This window comes from Pan paniscus, chromosome 7 (genome assembly GCF_029289425.2).
Source record: "Pan paniscus chromosome 7, NHGRI_mPanPan1-v2.0_pri, whole genome shotgun sequence".
In the NCBI taxonomy this organism is placed as follows: domain Eukaryota; kingdom Metazoa; phylum Chordata; class Mammalia; order Primates; family Hominidae; genus Pan; species Pan paniscus.
The window spans coordinates 28,158,210-28,176,676 of NC_073256.2; the positions used below are offsets into that span (position 1 = coordinate 28,158,210).

An 18,467-nucleotide genomic window follows, 5' to 3' on the forward strand; every position below is an offset into this window, starting at 1 on the left:
AAATAGCCAGATCTGGTGGTGCGCACCTGTACTCCTCACTACTCCGGAGGCCAAGGTGGGAGGATCGCTTGAGCCCAGGAATTGGAGGCTCTAGTGAACTATGATTGCACTACTGCACTCCAACCTGGGTGAAAGAGAAACACCCTGTCTGTCTCTCTTCAAACAAAAAAGGTTATGTAAGAAGATACCCTGCACAATACCAATGCCTTGCCCAGAGGAGCAGTTTTTGAGTTCTGCAGTCAACCTACTTGAATTTAAGTCTTGGCTCCACCACCTTATAAGCGGGGCAAGTTACTTAATAGTTTGTGCCTTGGTTTCTTCATCTGTAAAATGGAGGAAATAGAGTGACTGTGTGGATAATCAATCCACGCAGCATACTTGGCACTGTGCCTGGCATATAGCAATGTCCAGTGTTACTCAATAAATGTTTGCCTAGTAAATGGATCCCAGTTTTCATCTGCAATCCAAGCCTTTTATTTTGCATATTCAGATGGGCCTCCCATTTTTAGTTCCTCACTGAACATATTCATTATGAATGGCTAAGATTGAGTTCAGACTTAGGATCCTGGTGTTCCCACCCTAAGAGATAAGGCCTCACTCTGTTGCCCAGGCTGGAGTGCAGTGGTGCCATCACTGCTCACTGCAGCCTCAACCTCCCAGGTTCAAATGATCTTCCCACGTCAGTCCCCCGGGTAACTGGGACTACAGGCACGTGCCACCACACCCCACTATGTTTTTCTATTCCTTATTAAAGATGAGGTTTCTCCATGTTGTCCAGGCTGGATTTCGAGAGCTTAAAGTCACAAAATGTTGGGATAGGAAGGAACCTGGGAGACAGTTTAGTAGTCTCTTCATTTTATGGACAGAAAACTAAGGCTTAGAAAGTTAAGTGACTCGCCTGTGGGCATGGCACTCCTCTGGTGGCAGTCGTGGGATTAGAATCCGGGAATCCTGACTCCCAGACCAAGGAGCTCCCTCCAGCCTCAACTAGATCCAGATGCTCGAGGCCTAAGCTTCGCTCTACACTGACACTCAGGCCACAGCAACCTGGGGTCCCCACCTCCTCTTTCTATGGCGCCCCAAACAAAAGACTACCTGTTTCCCAGTACTTAACGGCACATCTAAGGAAGAATTTAGGACCTTTCCCAGTCCAGGGCTAGCTCTCAAAGAGGGAAGAAAAAAAAAAAAATCAAAAACCACTTCAGACCATAAATGCTCCATGTTGCTTACAATGTTGACTTTCTCCTTTAATTCTCATTCAAGGAGACTGCTTCGCAGGGGATCTGTTCATGATCCTCACCTTAGTGTCACCAACAGAGGTGGCCGTGGGTGCTTTCCGTAGAAAGGGAAGGTGACAGGTGAGGCAGGCAGGAGCTCGGGCCACCTGTTCTCCAGCCTAATGGCCTCAGGTAACAGCCCAGCAGCCTCACTCCTACTTCCCCAAAGGCAAGAGAAGAAAAACGAGGCAACAACCAGAGGGAGGAAGGTGGAACTGGGGGAAACTGAGCGCAGGGGTGGAGAATGAACTAAGCTCCATCACACCTTTTCAAGCACAGCAATGACAGTGTGTGCTGTTATAAAAGAACACTTGCTCCATGAGAACATTAGAAACGTGCAAAAAATTTCACGCAAGACCTTGCCGTCTTTATACGCAGGTGTATTTACGTTGATTTCTCTACCCATCTTATCTATCACTATATAATTCGAATGAACCCTGATAGAATATTGACCGGTGTCCTGAATTTTCTCCTCCCGTGCACAGCGTGAGTAATTCCCGTGAAACTATGCTCATGCGGATCTAGTTTGAATCCGATCCTTCGGGCCGCGGCGGCTCCGCCTGGGAGGGCGTGGCCCCCGCGCTGGGGCGGGAACCGGCTTCTGGGGACCCGCGGCCTCTGCGCCTCAGCCGACCTCCACCGCGGGTGGGTGCGGGGGTGCGGGGGTGAGGGGTGCGGGGCTGCTCCGTCGGGAGGCTGGGAGGGAGAGCAGGCGCCGGGACCCACGCGAGGGCGCGGACGGACGGGGGGCGGGAAGCGAGGCTGCCGAGGGGAGGAAGCGGGGCCGGCGCAGCGGGCGCCAGGCCGGGCAGAGGCGGGGGCGGCCGGCCGGGGGCTGACCCCGAGCGCCGCCGAGTCTGCGCCGCCCGCCGCCCCGCGCTCGCCTCCAGCCGCCTGGGGTTCCGCGGCGGCCGTCAGCGCGCACCTCATCAATAAGGCCTGCCAGGCGCCGGCCCCGCGGCCATCCATCACCCGGGCTGCACCCCCGGCCGCGCACCGAGGCTTCGGCCAGCGCCTGCGGGGCCTCTGCGTGGAGTGGGCCGGCAGCGTTTTTCTACCCGGCAACAAATACATGGCTGTATTCCACTTCTTAATCCCAGTGTCTGTTAACGATGTGGTGTTCATTTGTTCCTAAAGAGCTGTAAGGAAGCTTAGAAATGATTCGGCAAACTGGGCGCGGTGGCGCATATTTGTAATCCCAGCACTTAGTGAGGCAGAGGCGGCAGGATCGCTTGAGCCCAGCAGTTAGGGACCAGCCTGGGCAGCATGGCGAAACTCCATCTCTACGAAAAAATAAAATTAGCCAGGCGTCGTGGCGCGCGCCTGTGGTCCTGCTGGGGAGGCTGAGGTGGGAAGATGTGAGCCTGGGGAGGTAGAGGCTGCAGTGAGCTGAGATCGCACCACTGCAGTCCAGCCTGGTGACAGAGTGAGACCCTGTGGAGAAAGAGAGAAAGGGAGAAAGAAGAGAGAGAGAGAGAGAGAGAGAGAGAAAAAGAGGATTGATTCAGCACAAACACACACACACACACACACACAGAGAGAGAGAGAGAGAGAGAGAATTGATTCAGCACAACCGGTGCATTTCACAGATGAGGAGACCGAGGGCCAGAGTGGGCGGCTGGCGTGCCTGAGGCCACACCAGGTGGAGGTGATGGAAACTATACTGGGGCCTGCATCTCTTGCCCTACCCCCACTCCCAGCCCTTGTGCCCTCCAAATGGGCACTCCGCAGGTCCAGGATCGATATGAGTGTTTGGCATCGAATGTGTGAAAAGGGCCAAGTCATAGGTTATGGGTGTGGGTGTCAGTGCATGAACAGCACAGAGTCCGCAGGCATTCTGTCTCCCAACTCAGGCCACAGCCTGTGTGTGCGTGTGTGTGCATGTGTGTGCATGTGTGAGTGTGTTGAGGTCCAGAAAGAGTACTAGGTAAAAGAGAGGGAGAAACACCTCTACATTAAAAGCAATGTGTTCCTTGAATTCATTTAGGTCGTCTCCCACCTGCCCTTTTCCCCAAGGAGGTGCCGTGGGTCCCCCTTCCTGCTCGTGTCTGCCAGCGCTCACTCCTGCTCCTGTCTGCAGGACGCTTTTGTTCTCCGGTTTGCGGGTAGAAACTTGTGTTCATCCTTGTATCTACAAGTTTGCATGATGCCTGGCACATAGTAAACATTCAATAAATGTTTGCTTTGTGAATTGTAGCTCTTATGAGGGAATTCGAATAATTCTGGATCAGAGGGCATGTAGGCTGAAAGAACTCACAGATCAGGTGTCCAATCTCATTTCATAAGAGGGAGACTGAGGCTCCCAGCATTGCCCCATTGAACCGTTGCGTGGTTCACTCAAGGCCTGCCTCTGTAAGGTCAGAGCTGGCGTGGCCCTCAGGGATCCTTTCTTTTCTTCCCCCAGAACATTGCGCTGCCACCAGCTCTCCGAGCCGTGGACTGCATCCTCATCACTTCTTTCCCTTGCCACCTTTTGGTTCCTCTGCTGCTTAATTAGCAAGCTCTCCCAGGGTGAGGGACAGAGAAGATCATGGAAGCCAAACTGTCTGCTTTGTTCCTAAGAGGAAACACAATATTTTGTGGGGGATTGTTTTGTTTTTGTTCATGGTGTTGTTTTCTTAGTGTTGGTGGTGTTGGATTTTAAATTCAAATTCAAATGACGAAATTAAAATCAGTGACCAGTGGGTGTCTGCTAATCTTAACATCCATTTTTCTTCCATGATCACAGAGGTATGACTGGAGTTAGAAACAATCATATTATCAAGAACTCTGGGAAGAGGTAGAAACAATCTCTCTCTTTCTCTCTCTCTGTCTCTCTCTCACTCACACACACACCTCACTTTTATTGAAGAGCAAGGGTAGCAAAGACATCCTGTGGCCCAGGCAGTCAGTGGCTTTGGGCTCTCGTGTGATGTCCACTAGACTATAATTGCTGTATATACAATTCCGGAGTGTGGTTTTATCTGGCACAGAGCACTTTCATCCTGCTACCTTTATATACAATTCCGGAGTGTGGTTTTATCTGGCACAGAGCACTTTCATCCTGCTACCTTGCGCCCTGATGGTAGCCCATCCATGTGAACATCGTGACCTGCAACTGAGCGTAATGGAAATTGACTTAAGAACGAGAGCCAGAGGCCGGGGGCGCGGTGGCTCACTCCTGTAATCCCAGCACTTTGGGAGGCCGAGACGGGTGGATCACCTGAGGCTGGGAGTTCGAGACCAGCCTGACCAACATGGAGAAACCCCGTCTCTATTAAAAATACAAAAATTAGCCGGGCATGGTGGCACATGCCTGTAATCCCAGCAACTTGGGAGGCTGAGGCAGGAGAATCGCTTGAATCCGGGAGGCAGAGGTTGCAGTGAGCCAAGATCGCGCCATTGCACTCCAGCCTGGGCACCAAGAGTGAAACTCCATCTCAAAAAAAATAATAAATAAAATAAATAAGAGCCAGAGTAATGGGTTCTGCAGAACGATATCATCTTGTACAGAAAAGGCCATGTTTCACTGACTGCTTTTCCCTTAGTCCATTCAGAAATACAGTCCTACTCTCAAAGGGCCAAAGCGTTTCTCTTTCAAGGCCAGTCCTTGGCTTACCCTTGCCTCAGGGGAACACCTGGACCAAACTCAGTTTCCAAGGAGTGACTGGTTCTCTCCGCTTCCCATCACCCTCTCCCAGGCAGCCATCAGGTTGTTGAAAGGGACTTAGCAATCCCTGAGCTTCTGCTGTTTGGCTTCAAGACCTTCAGGATGTGAGAGGAGGATAACCCTCACTCTGACGTCACCCTTCCTGCAGCCTGCCCAAGAACATGAGTGCCCCGGCGCTCGTGTGTTTGTGCCATACATGCTCAAGATAGGCACTGGAGCTGTACCCAGGATGGACCACTGTGGCCATTCCTGTGGACTGAGGATGAGCAATAGGGAGGACCAACCTTGAAAAAGGATCCTTTAAAAAGAAATGCAGGCTTTCGTTTGTATATAAATCACTTTTCTAACATATTTTAGGTGGGAGTCAAACGTGTACCAGGGATGTGGACTCGCACTAAAGACAGGATGGGGCTGGAGAGAATGGGAGCTGAAGAGTCTTATCCTGCTCCACCTGTGCTCTTTTTCCTTCTGCTTTTTTCAAAGCGAGATTTATTGAAGTGCAACTTATATACAGTAAATTCACTCCTTTTAGTGTACAGTTTTCAGAGTCTCGACAAACACACAAATTGTGTGACCACCATCACAGGATATGAGAATAGTCCCAGCGCCCCTCCAAATTTCTTCCTCCCCCTCTACAGTCAACTCTTCCCCCTCCTCAGCCCCTGGCAACCTCTGATCTGTTTTCAGCCCCTGTTGTTCTGTCTTCTTCAGAATGTCATAGAAAATGGAATTTGTCTATCATCTTTTGAATATTCTTTCACTTAGCTGAATGCATTCGAGATTCATTAGTGTTGCTGGGTGTTTGTTGTTCATTCCTGTTTGTTACTGAGTAGTATTCCATTGTATGGATGTACCTCAGTTTACCTATTCCCCTGCTTAAGGATCATTTGAGTGGTTTCCCGTTTGGGGCAATTATGAATAAAGCTGTAGGTTTTGAAAATAACAACAATACTACTTTAGAGTTTAAAGTTTAAAACACAACTTATATTTAGCTCTTCTTGTCCTGAAGCTCATTGCAAATAGTATATCTGCTGGGGCATATTCAAAGACTGGGGTGAGGACGTCACAATCCCTGACAAAAAGTGGTGTATGGAGGGGTGTGTGCATCTGCATTGGACGTGTGGAAAGAAAGATATGAATTCAGAGCTTCGGAGGTGCAGCAAAGACAGAGTGCTCACAGGGTGATTGAGAAACTGAGGTGGCAAGTAAGTCTTTCATTTACTCTACCTGTTCTGAGCCCACCAGCCCCTGAGCCTACCCACCTGCTCAGGGAGGGTGTGGGCCCCTGGAACTGGGCATCTGCAGAGACTTCCTGGGGGAGGGGTGGACTTTGCCCCTCACTGGCGGAGGCCCCCCGGGGAGATGGTGTGAAATAGGGGAGGGAGGAGGCGATGAGGTCGGGATAGCTCTGCACCTTCCTGAGTGACATCCTGCCAGTGCCCTCCACCTAGGTGCGGAGGGCTCCATTTCACTGCGCCCCTTTGCACCTTGGATTTTCTCTCTTCACTTCCTTGCCCTTTGGCAACTTGCTGTTCATTAGCACCTCTGCTGCAGAACAGGGGGCAGCACCAGAAGTCCCACTTTAACCGGAGAGCCCCTGTCCTGCTGTCAAACACACGCACAGGACTAACGAGGGGGATGAGTGGAAACCAGCCGCAAAGAAATGGAGTGGGAGGTTCTTCTTTAAAATCCATTCCGTTCAGAACACAGTGAACACCCTTTGACAGAAGAAGGACTATCTAGCTATTCTAAGCTCCGTGCCTCCCCTTTCTTGAGACTGTTGTTACAAGAAACCAATGATTTCTAACAATAGGAACCTCCCAGCTCGGGAAGCGGTGTTCGGAGGGGAGCAGCGCTCTCGGTGGGCACCTGCTGCAGTTGGGGTGGGAGGGGTGGTCGTGGAGGCCACTTTCCCCTCCACCGCCAGGGAAGCCTGGTCTGTCTGAAGGGGTCCTCGCCTGCACCGAGGATGGCCGGACGGCCGGGCCTCCGGCCCCAGCACAGCCCCCCTTTCAGAAGACCCCGGGTCTTCGCGCCTGCGGACCAGAGGCTGTTTTCGCACTTGGGCTTCGCGCTTCCTTGACACTTTCCTGTCTCTGCTCGCCGCGCCAGGTCGCGGCGCCTGCCTGGGCGTCTTCTCCAACTCCGGGTCACCTCGGGGCGAGGGCAAGGGTGCCGGGCCGGTGGGGCGTTCCGGCCACCACGGGGCGGGGGAGGGAGCGGACTTTGCGGAAACGGGCCGAGCTGGCTCAGGGAATGCCAGATCTCTGGGGGACCCACCAGTCCCCTGATGTGCGCGTTGAGGTCTTGGGCCTGGCGGCGCTCCAGCCGCGGATGTCCCCACCATAACCACTGTCCTCCCTGGGAGCTGGGCAAGAGGAGCCCTGGACTCTGGGTTGACCTCGTCCCGGTCGGGTTCTCTCTCCTCCCACCCAGGCCCGGCCGCTTTCTGGCGTCCGTCCTCTCCCAGGAGGTCCTGGCCTCTCTCTGCGTCGCCAAGTCTCTTGACTCCCAGCTCGCCTTACTTCCCAGGGTCTGTGGTCTCTCTCCTTTCTCTGTCTCTGCTCTCTCTGCCCGTCCATTGCCTGCTTTGGTTTTTCCATAATATTTCATCATTCAACACTGTATTTGACTTACTTATTGTCCGTTTTTCTCTTATAGCATGTAAGCTGCTTAGGATAGAATTCTTCTCTACTTTGTTCCATGCTGAGTACTCATGCCTGTAGTATTCCTGGCACAGAGTAGGTGCTCAGTCAATGGGAAATGAATGAGTGGGTGAGTGAGTGAATGCATGAGTGAATGAACCCCATCTCTCCCTCTCTGCTGCTGGCCAGTCATTTCTCTGTGCCCTGGTCTCTGCCTGTCCTCCTCTGTCTCTCTCGCTTTTCTCTCCCTTCTCTTGTTTCTCCTCCTCCACTCCTCACCCTGCATTTTTTCCTCTATCTGGCTGACTTGGTCCCTCCATCCTTCCAGGATTTATGGGTTGGGCTCCCTATGCCTCAGAAAGGGTGCACCTGGCTTCTGGTCAGCCTTCATCCCCAGAGGCCCGGGGACTCCCTCGCCAGTCCAACAGCCTAAGCATCTAGCCAGGTTCCCAGCTCAACTTCCCAAATCCTGGCTGTGCACAGGAAGTCCCTTCTTCCTGCAGTCCCCAGGACCTGGGGACCCCAGGGTGTCCTTAGGAGCAGCCTAGATTTGAGCTGGTGGTTTGTAGGCGATAGCAGCTCCACAGGCAGATGAAGCCACCAGGGAGATTTGTGCCACCCAGGCTGGGCCCCTCCCTCCACTTCTGGCCAGTATTCTACTCTGAGAAATGGCAGTCCTGTCCACCAGTGCACCAGGTCCCTTGAGGGGAATGTTTCATTCTCCATCTCCCAGCAACTTTGATGGATGCTATTAACAGCCCTTTTTAAAATTTTAATCATTCACCCAACACTTATTGAGCACCTACTGTAATCCTTGCTTTGGGCAGACTAGGATTTTGATCACTGCATTCACAGAACATACCTTTTGGGGGTGTAGAAGGGAGGTGAGTGGTGCATGTGTGTGGACAGCCAACCCCATATAAATTACTTTATAACTTCAGGGGGCATGGACAAGTGAATAAAGCACAAGATCATTTTACTAGTCCAGGGATGTTAACACTGGTCTTGCTCTGGGCTCAGCACAAACAACACTGTGACTTCAAAAGTCTCTAACTGGGGAGTAGCAAAGCCCCATTGTGAAAGAATTGGGGCCTGTGTCACCAAGAGAGATCTCAGAGGAGGCAATCCCCGAAGAAAGGGCCCCTTAGAGACTCAAAGAACCTCCAGTCTGGGAACCAGACCCCCTATGGTCTGGGTGGTGGGTGGCCTGGGCAGTAGGTGTTAGCAGCTCTTTCAGGCTGCCGTTGTCTCCAGGTCCTTGGATGGGGAGGGAGAGAGGGAGCCAGGTTGGCAGCAGGAAAAGAAACATACATGGCGGCGCCTGCGTGGCCACTGCGCCTCCAGCGCTGGCGCTCCTCAACCTGCTGGGGCCCCTGCCTGGACTTGCAGGCACTGGACTAGGCTTCAGTCCTAGCCTCAGCTACGCTGGACCTGAAGAGCCCCTCCCTATTCAAAAAGGTTATGGTGTCCGTCCTGAACTCAGCAAAAATGTTCAGAGATTCCTTTCCACTTTTTTCCCTCTTCCTGTGCGCTCTTAGATTATGAGATATAAACTTTTTTAAACATTGATTTTATTTTTTAAATGTTAAACATGCTCATTAAAGGAAACTCAGAAAAATTTTTAAAAGACAGTTTTTAAAAATACATTTTCATGGTAGAAAGTCGATATTAAATAGAATGGGAAAAAAAGAACTAAGATTCAGGAATCCAGGTTCTAGACCTGCAGTTTCGCCCTTGCTTTGCCGCCTCAGACAAGTACCTTAACCTCTCTGAGCCTCCATGTGCTGGTTTCTAAGGTGAGGGCGATAACACCGTCTTTCCCTTCCTCTTGCTAATGATATTGTTGTTCCCTAGAGAAAAATGAGATTTGAAAGTGTTCTGTAATCTGGAAGTGACTATAAAATATGAGGGGGTGTGCCAGAAACTCTGGTCCTCAGGGCTGGAAGCACCAGGAAGCATTTGCGGAGGTCTCCGAGGGAGAAGATGTATTCGCTTTGCAACCCAGAGTAGTAATTTCGAAAGCAAGACCATTAACAAGAATTGCTCCTTCCTCTCCTCTCGTCTGTAACCGGCTGCAGAGCACGGTTCCGGACGAACAGGGCGGAGGCTCTACGTCCACTCCGTATCCCCAAGAAAGAGTGTCCGAGGACGGACCATAGCAAGTGAACGAAGGTAGGTCGACGTGGCCTTGCAGCTGAATTCGTTCTCCATTTTTCCTTCAGCAGGGACGCATCCTGCTCCGCACCCTGGTTCTCGGCGCTGCGCCCGCGGAGGCTCGTGCAGGGCACGGCTGGCCGTGCGGGTGAGGACCGAGTGCCGCGCAGGGAAGGAGTATCGCAGACCGGCGCCCAGGCCCAGCGACGGAATCCAAGGGCCGTGTTGCAGGACTCGGCATTCGTTCTGCGCGGGTCACCTTGAATGTCTGTCCGGATCCCTCGCGGCAGGTCCGCAGAGGCGCGTCCATATCTTGGAGGAATTCGTTCCATAGAATGAGGTTTGATTCTCTCTGGGGTTTCTTGTTTTCCATTATAAGACTCTGGCGACCTTGGTGGCGCCAGATTTTTTCAGACGTTGCTTTTGTTCCGGGTGTAGCGGCCAAGATCATGGACCCAGGCGTGGCACTTGGTTTAAAACAAACTTGGACAGGTCCCACCAAAAACTCGCAGAAACTCGGCGCTGGAAAACCATCAGTGGTTTCACTGTGAATTCCAGCATCCACCGTTTATTTTTATTTTTGGGGGGAACCAGTGTTTAGATTCCTCTGTACACAATACGCAGCGTACAATTTGCCTCTTCTAGGGTATGGACCAGCTCAAGTCCCAAGAGCCTTAATGGAACAGGGTAAAGCAATTTATTCTTGCCTTGGAGATATTTTTTAAAAGAGTACAGTACACCTAAGTAATTCTTATTTGTCTAAAATCTGACGACCTGACACTGGGTCATTAGACCCAGGTTCTTAGAAAAAAAAAAAAAGTCAAAGACGTTCACAGTGATAAATTCTCCTCCTAGACTACAGGAAAGGAAACCCGAGAGAGGACTTGAATGGGGATTGGGCCTGTCTACCCAGGCCAGCCCAGGCATATCTTCCTTAAAAATAGCCAAGAGGCCGGACCTCAGAGCACCCACCCGCTGCCCCCCTTTCCAGAGGCCTCTGGAGCGAGAGAGAAGCCTGGGAACCTAGAGAGGCGCCGATAAACCTCCTCCAGCCGGCGGCCCAGCGAGGCCTTGAAATGCTCCCCGCTCCTGGCAACGCACAGCCAACCTGCAGGCTCCCGCTTGGCCCAAGGGAGGGAGGGGGCGAGCGGCGAGCGAAGGAGGAAAGGAGGAAAAAGGAAACACCCCCAAAAAAGCAGGCCGTTTGCCAACCACCCCTGGTTTGTCCTTGAGCTGAGGCCTTGGGGAGAAAGTTGGGGCGCTGGACCTAGAGGAAAAAGCCACAAGAAACATAATTTTCTCTGTCCCAGGCGACTTCCAGAGACAGCGAATATTCCTGGGTCAGGGGATCCCAGGTTTCAGTCCACTAGGAGTGCCAGCGGAAGGTGTGGGTAAAGGACCGGGGTGGTGTGGGGTGGTGGGAGGTGGTAGGGGTGGCCCAGGGTTGGCAGAAAGCGGCGGCTCAGGTAATCTGGGGTTCCTTGCAAGCAAGCACCCAGCAAAAGCAGGCGTTCCCACCCAGCGGTGTGGCAGCGGCCATCCACAGTACAGCCTGTTATAGCCCCACCATCCACAGCACAGCCTGTTATAGCCCCACCAGTGTACAGAGCAGGGGGTTGAAGTTTAGGGAGGATGGGGAGGGCGAGGGTGAAGGATCGCCGCAAGGCACCGCACCTCCCGCTGCAGCCCATCCCGCACTACTAGGAGAAGCCGGCGTAGGAGCGCCGCCTGTGTCCTTGGCTGTGGGGAGGACGCTCAGATGGCACCCCGCCAGACACTAAGCCCCAAGCCCCTGGCTTGTTGCTAAGAAAATTCACTGCCTGGTCCAGTCTCAGCCCTTTTCGCCCTTTAAGGGTCGCGCGTGGGAGGCAGCTCTGAGACCCCGGGTAGCGCTGGAGCCACAGATTTCCTCGGAGAAAAGAAAGGCCGGGATAGCTTCCCGCTCGCCCAAGCCCAGATTTTCCACTCTCCAGGAAGGCCTTGCAGGTCCCTGCCGCAGGCCTTGGCTTCGCGCCTCTCTCGCTCCCCCCCCACGAAGATGATTGCCGGTTTCAAACCGGGAGCAGGGAGTCTGCTTCCTTCTCCGCTGCGTCCGAAGGATCGCAGATTGGAGCGTGCTCCGGAGACCGCTTTTCCGCAGCGCCGGCCTCCGAGATCCCCAGCACCCCTTCAGCCTTAAGTTCCCACGTTTCGGGTCCGTGGCGCCAATTCTGCTAAGTAGCAGGCTAGGAATTGGGGGAAGTCGGAGAAGAAACCCTAAGTGTGCCGCCCCCAGCTTCCGGGATGCAGGCCGGCCGGGGTCTATAGGGGCGGCTGCCGTGCGTCCAGCCTGTGCGCAGGCCTTTCGCCGCTCGGCGCCCCACGCAGCCTCAGTTTCCTTTCCTCTGTTTGAGCCCCAGTGAACCTCCGCACCTCTCATTCAGGGAGGAGAATTCCCCGCGCAGCCGCGCTCGTTTCTTCCTCTGGGATTTTCCTGAGAATCCCCAGGAGTTGGCCACGATCCCATGGGGGGTTTCCTTCTACCCAGCCCCGCGTCCTGGCCTCGTCCTTAACGCCTGGGTTGCCTTCACTCAGGCTGGGAATCCACGATTGATTTCCTACTGCGGAAGCGGGTGGCGTTCCCAGCCTGCTTTCGGAGCAGCACGGGTTTCGTGCAGGGTGTTATCCCGACCCCTTCCCCCATCCCTCTAATCTGGTTTGAGAAGCCCGTGCTGGAGAGAAAAACGCGGCCTTAAAAAAAAAAAAAAAAAAAAGTTTAACCGAAAGCGTGAGAGCCACCCGCCGGCTGTTATCTGGGGCTGAAGGCTGCGGTAATCGATGGGTTATTTTTACGCGGTAATAGGGCCCTGTGATTGCTCTATTAACCTTTAGACCTGTCTGAGGGACTCTCCGGCTCGCAGCCCCGCTGCGCTGGGGCCTCCAGGCCCTGACGCCGACTCCCAACTCAGGCCTGACACATTCCCCTCCCCCATACCCTGGAAGAGCCCCCTCCACGAAGAAAATCCCCTGGACCGCCGGGCTCCCCAGCCCTTGCCACGTCCCTTGGATTGGTGCAGAGCCGCCGCAGGCTGCAGAAAAAAAGGGGAAAGATTAGAAGAGAGGAGGCCACAGGAGATGGGAAGTGTCGCCAGGAAGGGATGCAGATTGCATAAATACATAAAATTGAGGCTGAGGCCTGGGCTCCCGACCATCTCCCTGGGCTTTTGGGAAGGCAAAAGGGAGGCTTCGGTCTCTACGCTCTGATTTTAGGAGGCAGTCTGGGTGTCACCTGAACCTCCAAGGAATCCGGGGCTGGGAGGATCCCCACTACCCCTGCCCAGGAACTAGCATCCAGCCGGGCACCCCGGGTGACCCAGTGCCCCACACGAGATCGAGAGTTGAGCCCAAGAGGTCACCTTCTTCTCTACTGGCCCCGCCCCTCGCCCACCGCGGCTGGATGAGGACCACAGGAAGGGGGGGCGGGGAGGGAGAAAGGGAACTCATTAATAAAGCAGACCCTGGGCACCACAGCGAACCCAATCGACCTCCGGCTGGGTTGCGGGTGATTCCCCGCTCCCTGGCGGTAGCACTTGGGCATTTTCCGCGGAGACCCCAGAGCCTGGACTTTGCCTGCTGGGGGAGCTTTCCGCACAGTCCCGCAGCCTGCGCCCAGCGGAGGTGTAGCCGGGGCCGCGCACCCCCGCCCCGCCCTTGCACGTGACTCCCACAGGCCAGTCAGCGCCCTAGGGCCGAGTTGCTGGGCCGGGGACCCGAGCCGCGAGCTGGGGACTTGGAGGCGGCCGGCGCAGGGGCCGCGAGAGGCTTCGTCGCCGCTGCAGCTCCGGGGGCTCCCAGGGGAGCGTGCGCGGAACCTCCAGGCCCAGCAGGTAGGGCTTTTTTCTTCCCTTTCTTTGCTCCTTCCCGCGGTCCCCCAAACTCGGAGCTTCTCCGCCTTTGCTTGTCTGGAAGTAGAGAGGTAGCTAGTGGGAGGAAAAGAGACGTGCGCTACTCACTTCACCGAAATTGCCCAACCCCTGCTCTGCTTTTGACTTTGCCTTAGCAACTTCTTTAAGTCAAAGTAAGACTTGGGGGCAAAACAGAGAAATATTGGAAGCGCCTTTGGATTCTTTCCGTGTGAACTTGAACGCTTTCAATCCCTGTCCCCGTGTGCACATTCTCCAACCCTTGTTTGCATATCGCAGGCCGGGGCCTGGGTGGTGATGGTGGCCGCGTGAAGTTACCGGGACTGACGGACCCGGGACAGGCTGCACGGCAGCTCGCATATGGAGGGAAGTAGACGGAGGCTTGTCGCCCACCAGCGACTCCGGGGACGCAGGGTGGCGGTGCCAGGCAGCGCCGCTGGGCCTCAGGGGCCCCCGGGAGCCGCTCTGAGGTGCGGAGAGGCTGCTGAGTGGCGGAACTATTCATGCCCTTTCTGACCGGCCTCCTCGCCCTCGGGGCTGGGGTCCAGGGACTGAATGCTCCTCTGGAAGCTCACCACCCCACCTGCCCGCGCTGCTTCTACCTGAAACTGGCCAAGGGCCCGAGCCCGAACCGGAGCCGTGACTTCCCTCCGCCGGCCACGGCGCTGCCCGGATCCGCCGGGTTATGTCGCTTGGCTTTGGGCTCAGGGGTCACCGTGGGCAGAGGGGGGTGCCGGGGTCGCGGACTGCCACCAGGTTGAGGAAAGGAGGGGCCTTTTGGTTGGGGAAAGAGCGTGGTGGGGGACCCGCGGCCGATGGAAGCCCTGGGGCAGCGCGGCCCGCACCGCGGAGGTTGGGGAAGCGCCTCGGGGAAGTGTTTCCTGTGTTCCCAGAAAAGGAAGACAACCGAGAGCAGGTTTCAGGCTTTTAAAGAAAGCCTGGGGTGTGGAGGTGATGCTCCGCACACGTCTGTGTCTCCTCCCCTGCTGCGGCCGGCTTGGTTGTGCCGGCTAGAGTGTGACCGTCCTCCTCGCTGCAGGCCGAGAGCGGAGGCGTAAAGCCAGGCCAGCGAGGAGTGTCCTATAAAGGGACGGGGACTTTTGGGCGCTTGCAATTCTCCCATTCTGAAAAATAGATCGGAAGAGGGCTATCGGTTGATTCTTGAAAGGGGAGCGCATTTCCTGTTGGCCTGCGAATTTGGGGTGAACTGGGACGAGTGATCAGAAGGAGAGCAAAAACTCCCCGATTCTGGCAGCCTCGGGAGCTGCTGGGCTTTCTCCGCCAACTGCAGGATCCAGGCTCAATTTCAACAACCAGCCAGAGGCGTTTTCCAAGAGTAGCTAATTCCGTGTTTTTCCAGAAAGTTATAGAGGAGTATTTTCTCCACCTTCTATTGTTCTAGTAATCCAACTCAGGCACTATATCAGCCATTTGAAAAGGCAGAGAATGTGATAAATACAAATATTAGATTGATGACATTTTTTGCATTTACCTTTTAAAGTCTGCAAGTTACTACCTGTGTGTAGACTGGAAGTTGGATTATAAAATTCTAAATCTCCTTTCTTTTCCAAAGTTATGAAAGAAAAAAAATTACATTATCTTGAAGAACTGCAGGAGTTGAGTATTCCAGAAAATGCAATGAAATAGGTCAGCTACTTGATTTTAAAAGTCAAATACTGGATCTTTTATTAAGGTAAACCCATAATTCTTTAACTTTATTTTCAAAGGGAAAAGTTGGTGACCTCAGGTCAATTTTTTAAAAAATCTATTCTCTGACCAAACTTGCTGGAATGAACTATTTGCCAAACCAATAGTTTATTGCATATTTTGAAAGCAAATAAGCTTTTAGGAGTTGCCATGTGACTATATAATACAATACAGTACTATTCCATTATTATTACTAGTGATGTTGCAAAAAATGGTGAAAAGCATTATGTAGTGTGTATTAAAGATTCCATTTCCAGATTTTTACAGTAATAAAGATGATCATTTATTATAGTACATACGTTTGAGGTACTTTCTTGTATTATACTAGAAATCTGTAGTAATAGTCAAGTGTTATTTAGAACTTTCTTTTTGCCTGTTAGGACAGTTTTATAAAAATCTGTTATAAGTGTTTTACAAATATTAATTTATAATCCTCACTCCTAAGCTTCACGATGACTCTACAAAATAAGTACCTTTAATATCTGCATTTTGCAGATGAGGAAACTGAGGCACAGAGAGGCTAAGTAATTTGTCCAAAGGTGTTTATTCCGTAAGTGTCAGAGCCTAGATTCATATATAGTTAATATTCATGTAAATCCACTATTGAAATAAAAAAGAAATCTTTGTCGGGAGTAGTTGCCTCTTCTTAAAGAGAGAAATGGAGTGTGGTGGACAGCTTCAAGCCCCTGGAGCCCTACTGATCCCATCCCCTTCCCCCACCCCTTCTGATTGTACTTTGATCTTAGACAAGTTTCAAAACTTTCCAGTGCTCCAGTTCCCTCTTGTAAAATGAGGAGAGACACCTGTACTTAGTAGAGTTGTAGAGAAAAGGACCTGGAGGTAATTCAGACAGCAGGTAATTCAAAAAGTGGAGCTCTTATTTTATCAGAAAAATTGCCTGATAATAACAAAACGCAGGATGCTGGGAAGTATATAGTCAAGTTCCACAAACTGCTCTTTCCCCAAGCACCCACCTTGGTGTTATGATTCTGCTTATGGGTGGATTTATTATTCTATATGAAGAACCCATTCAGTGAATTAGAATGGTCCAGTGGGTTATTCTGTAGAGCGACACTGTACATTCTTCTCACTTTTCTGGTTCTGATATACAATTTGCAAAACGTCTAAATTGTAACTATTTGCAAGAAACCTGTAACTTGTCCGATTTGACGTCCACATGGTTAGTGTATGGATGAGGGTTTCACAACCCTCTTCAGGAGGCTTAGCAGACACCGTTGTTCACTTATAAACATTTGGACTCTACTTCTGGTTTTGTTTTTTTTTTAATTACAAACAAAACTTTGTTAGGTTGTTGTTTTGTATAAAGTTTGTCCTTGTCCCCCCAAGGACAATCTAAAGTTCTTTCTAGGCCAGTAATACCTGGGGAGAGATGGGGAACAGAGGAGATGAGAGATTTCTTGGGTCCCAGGCACTCTGCATTAACCCCAAACTTTTGGACTTACAAAAATATGCTTGCAGAATAAGGTAACATTAAAGTCCTTCCTGACAAGCAATACAAAAATAATTGACCAAGATCACAACCAATAACTGCACACCAAAGACCCGGGAAGCCCCTGGTCCCTGGGGCGCCTCTCCCCAGGCTTGCCTGGGCCGCCTGACCCAACGCCTGGACAAAACAAAGGCCCCTGCTTCCCGGCACCGCGCGGCCTCCGGAGCTGCACCCCCAAATCCCCGTGGCGACTTCATTTGCAGCGTGGAAGAAGCAACCACGCAAGTGGAGAGTGGGTTCTGAAAGCTCTGGGATGAACCACCCTCTCTCTTTCTGTCGTTCCTCTTTTAGGACCCCGGCTGCGGCGAGGAGGAAGGAGCCAGCCTAGCAGCTTCTGCGCCTGTGGCCGCGGGTGTCCTGGAGGCCTCTCGGTGTGACGAGTGGGGGACCCGAAGGCTCGTGCGCCACCTCCAGGCCTGGACGCTGCCCTCCGTCTTCTGCCCCCAGTAGGTGCTCCGGACCTTCAGGCCCTGGGGTGAATTCAGCTGCTCCTGCATCAGCTTCCGGAACCACCAAAAATTCAAATTGGGATTTTCCGGAGTAAACAAGAGCCTAGAGCCCTTTGCTCAATGCTGGATTTAATACGTATATATTTTTAAGCGAGTTGGTTTTTTCCCCTTTGATTTTTGATCTTCGCGACAGTTCCTCCCACGCATATTATTGTTGTTGCCGTCGTTTTCTCTCCCCGCGTGGCTCCTTGACCTGCGAGGGAGAGAGAGGACACCGAAGCCGGGAGCTCGCAGGGACCATGTATCAAAGCTTGGCCATGGCCGCCAACCACGGGCCGCCCCCCGGTGCCTACGAGGCGGGCGGCCCCGGCGCCTTCATGCACGGCGCGGGCGCCGCGTCCTCGCCAGTCTACGTGCCCACACCGCGGGTGCCCTCCTCCGTGCTGGGCCTGTCCTACCTCCAGGGCGGAGGCGCGGGCTCTGCGTCCGGAGGCGCCTCGGGCGGCAGCTCCGGTGGGGCCGCGTCTGGTGCGGGGCCCGGGACCCAGCAGGGCAGCCCGGGATGGAGCCAGGCGGGAGCCGACGGAGCCGCCTACACCCCGCCGCCGGTGTCGCCGCGCTTCTCCTTCCCGGGGACCACCGGGTCCCTGGCGGCCGCCGCCGCCGCTGCCGCGGCCCGGGAAGCTGCGGCCTACAGCAGTGGCGGCGGAGCGGCGGGTGCGGGCCTGGCGGGCCGCGAGCAGTACGGGCGCGCCGGCTTCGCGGGTTCCTACTCCAGCCCCTACCCAGCTTACATGGCCGACGTGGGCGCGTCCTGGGCCGCAGCCGCCGCCGCCTCCGCCGGCCCCTTCGACAGCCCGGTCCTGCACAGCCTGCCCGGCCGGGCCAACCCGGCCGCCCGACACCCCAATCTCGGTGAGTAGGAGCGCGAGGGCTGGGGCCCGTGAGGGCCGGGGCAGGGACCGTCTTGAGCCCTGTCGAGGGCCTCTTGTTTTTCCACCAACGCCTTCGTTGGGCTGGGGATGGTGCTTCACTACCTCGAGTTTCTAGGGAAGGCAGAAGCCAGTGCGGGGCTGGCGACATCACAGCCCCAGGAGACCGGCTTCTGTGGAAGGGGCCGGGCCTGCCCGCCGGGGCCTCTTCTGAGATGGTGTCAGGGTCGGAGTGCGGCCTC

The 18,467-nt window shown here is 53.7% G+C and overlaps 1 protein-coding gene across 3 annotated transcripts in view; it reads left to right on the plus strand.

The window, feature by feature from the left end:
- The first annotated feature begins 13,488 nt into the window (after positions 1–13,488).
- GATA4 (GATA binding protein 4) overlaps positions 13,489–18,467 on the plus strand; it is a 55,702-nt gene continuing 50,723 nt past the window's right edge. For 2 of the 3 annotated variants that reach the window (XM_055116253.3, XM_055116254.3), the window contains exon 1: positions 17,136–18,208. In XM_055116253.3, coding sequence (XP_054972228.1) covers positions 17,593–18,208 — 616 coding nt within the window. In that variant the 5' untranslated portion in view covers positions 17,136–17,592. Of the gene's footprint in view, positions 13,592–17,135; positions 18,209–18,467 lie in introns of those variants that run through there. The other variant, XM_057302967.2, reaches the window with a different exon arrangement.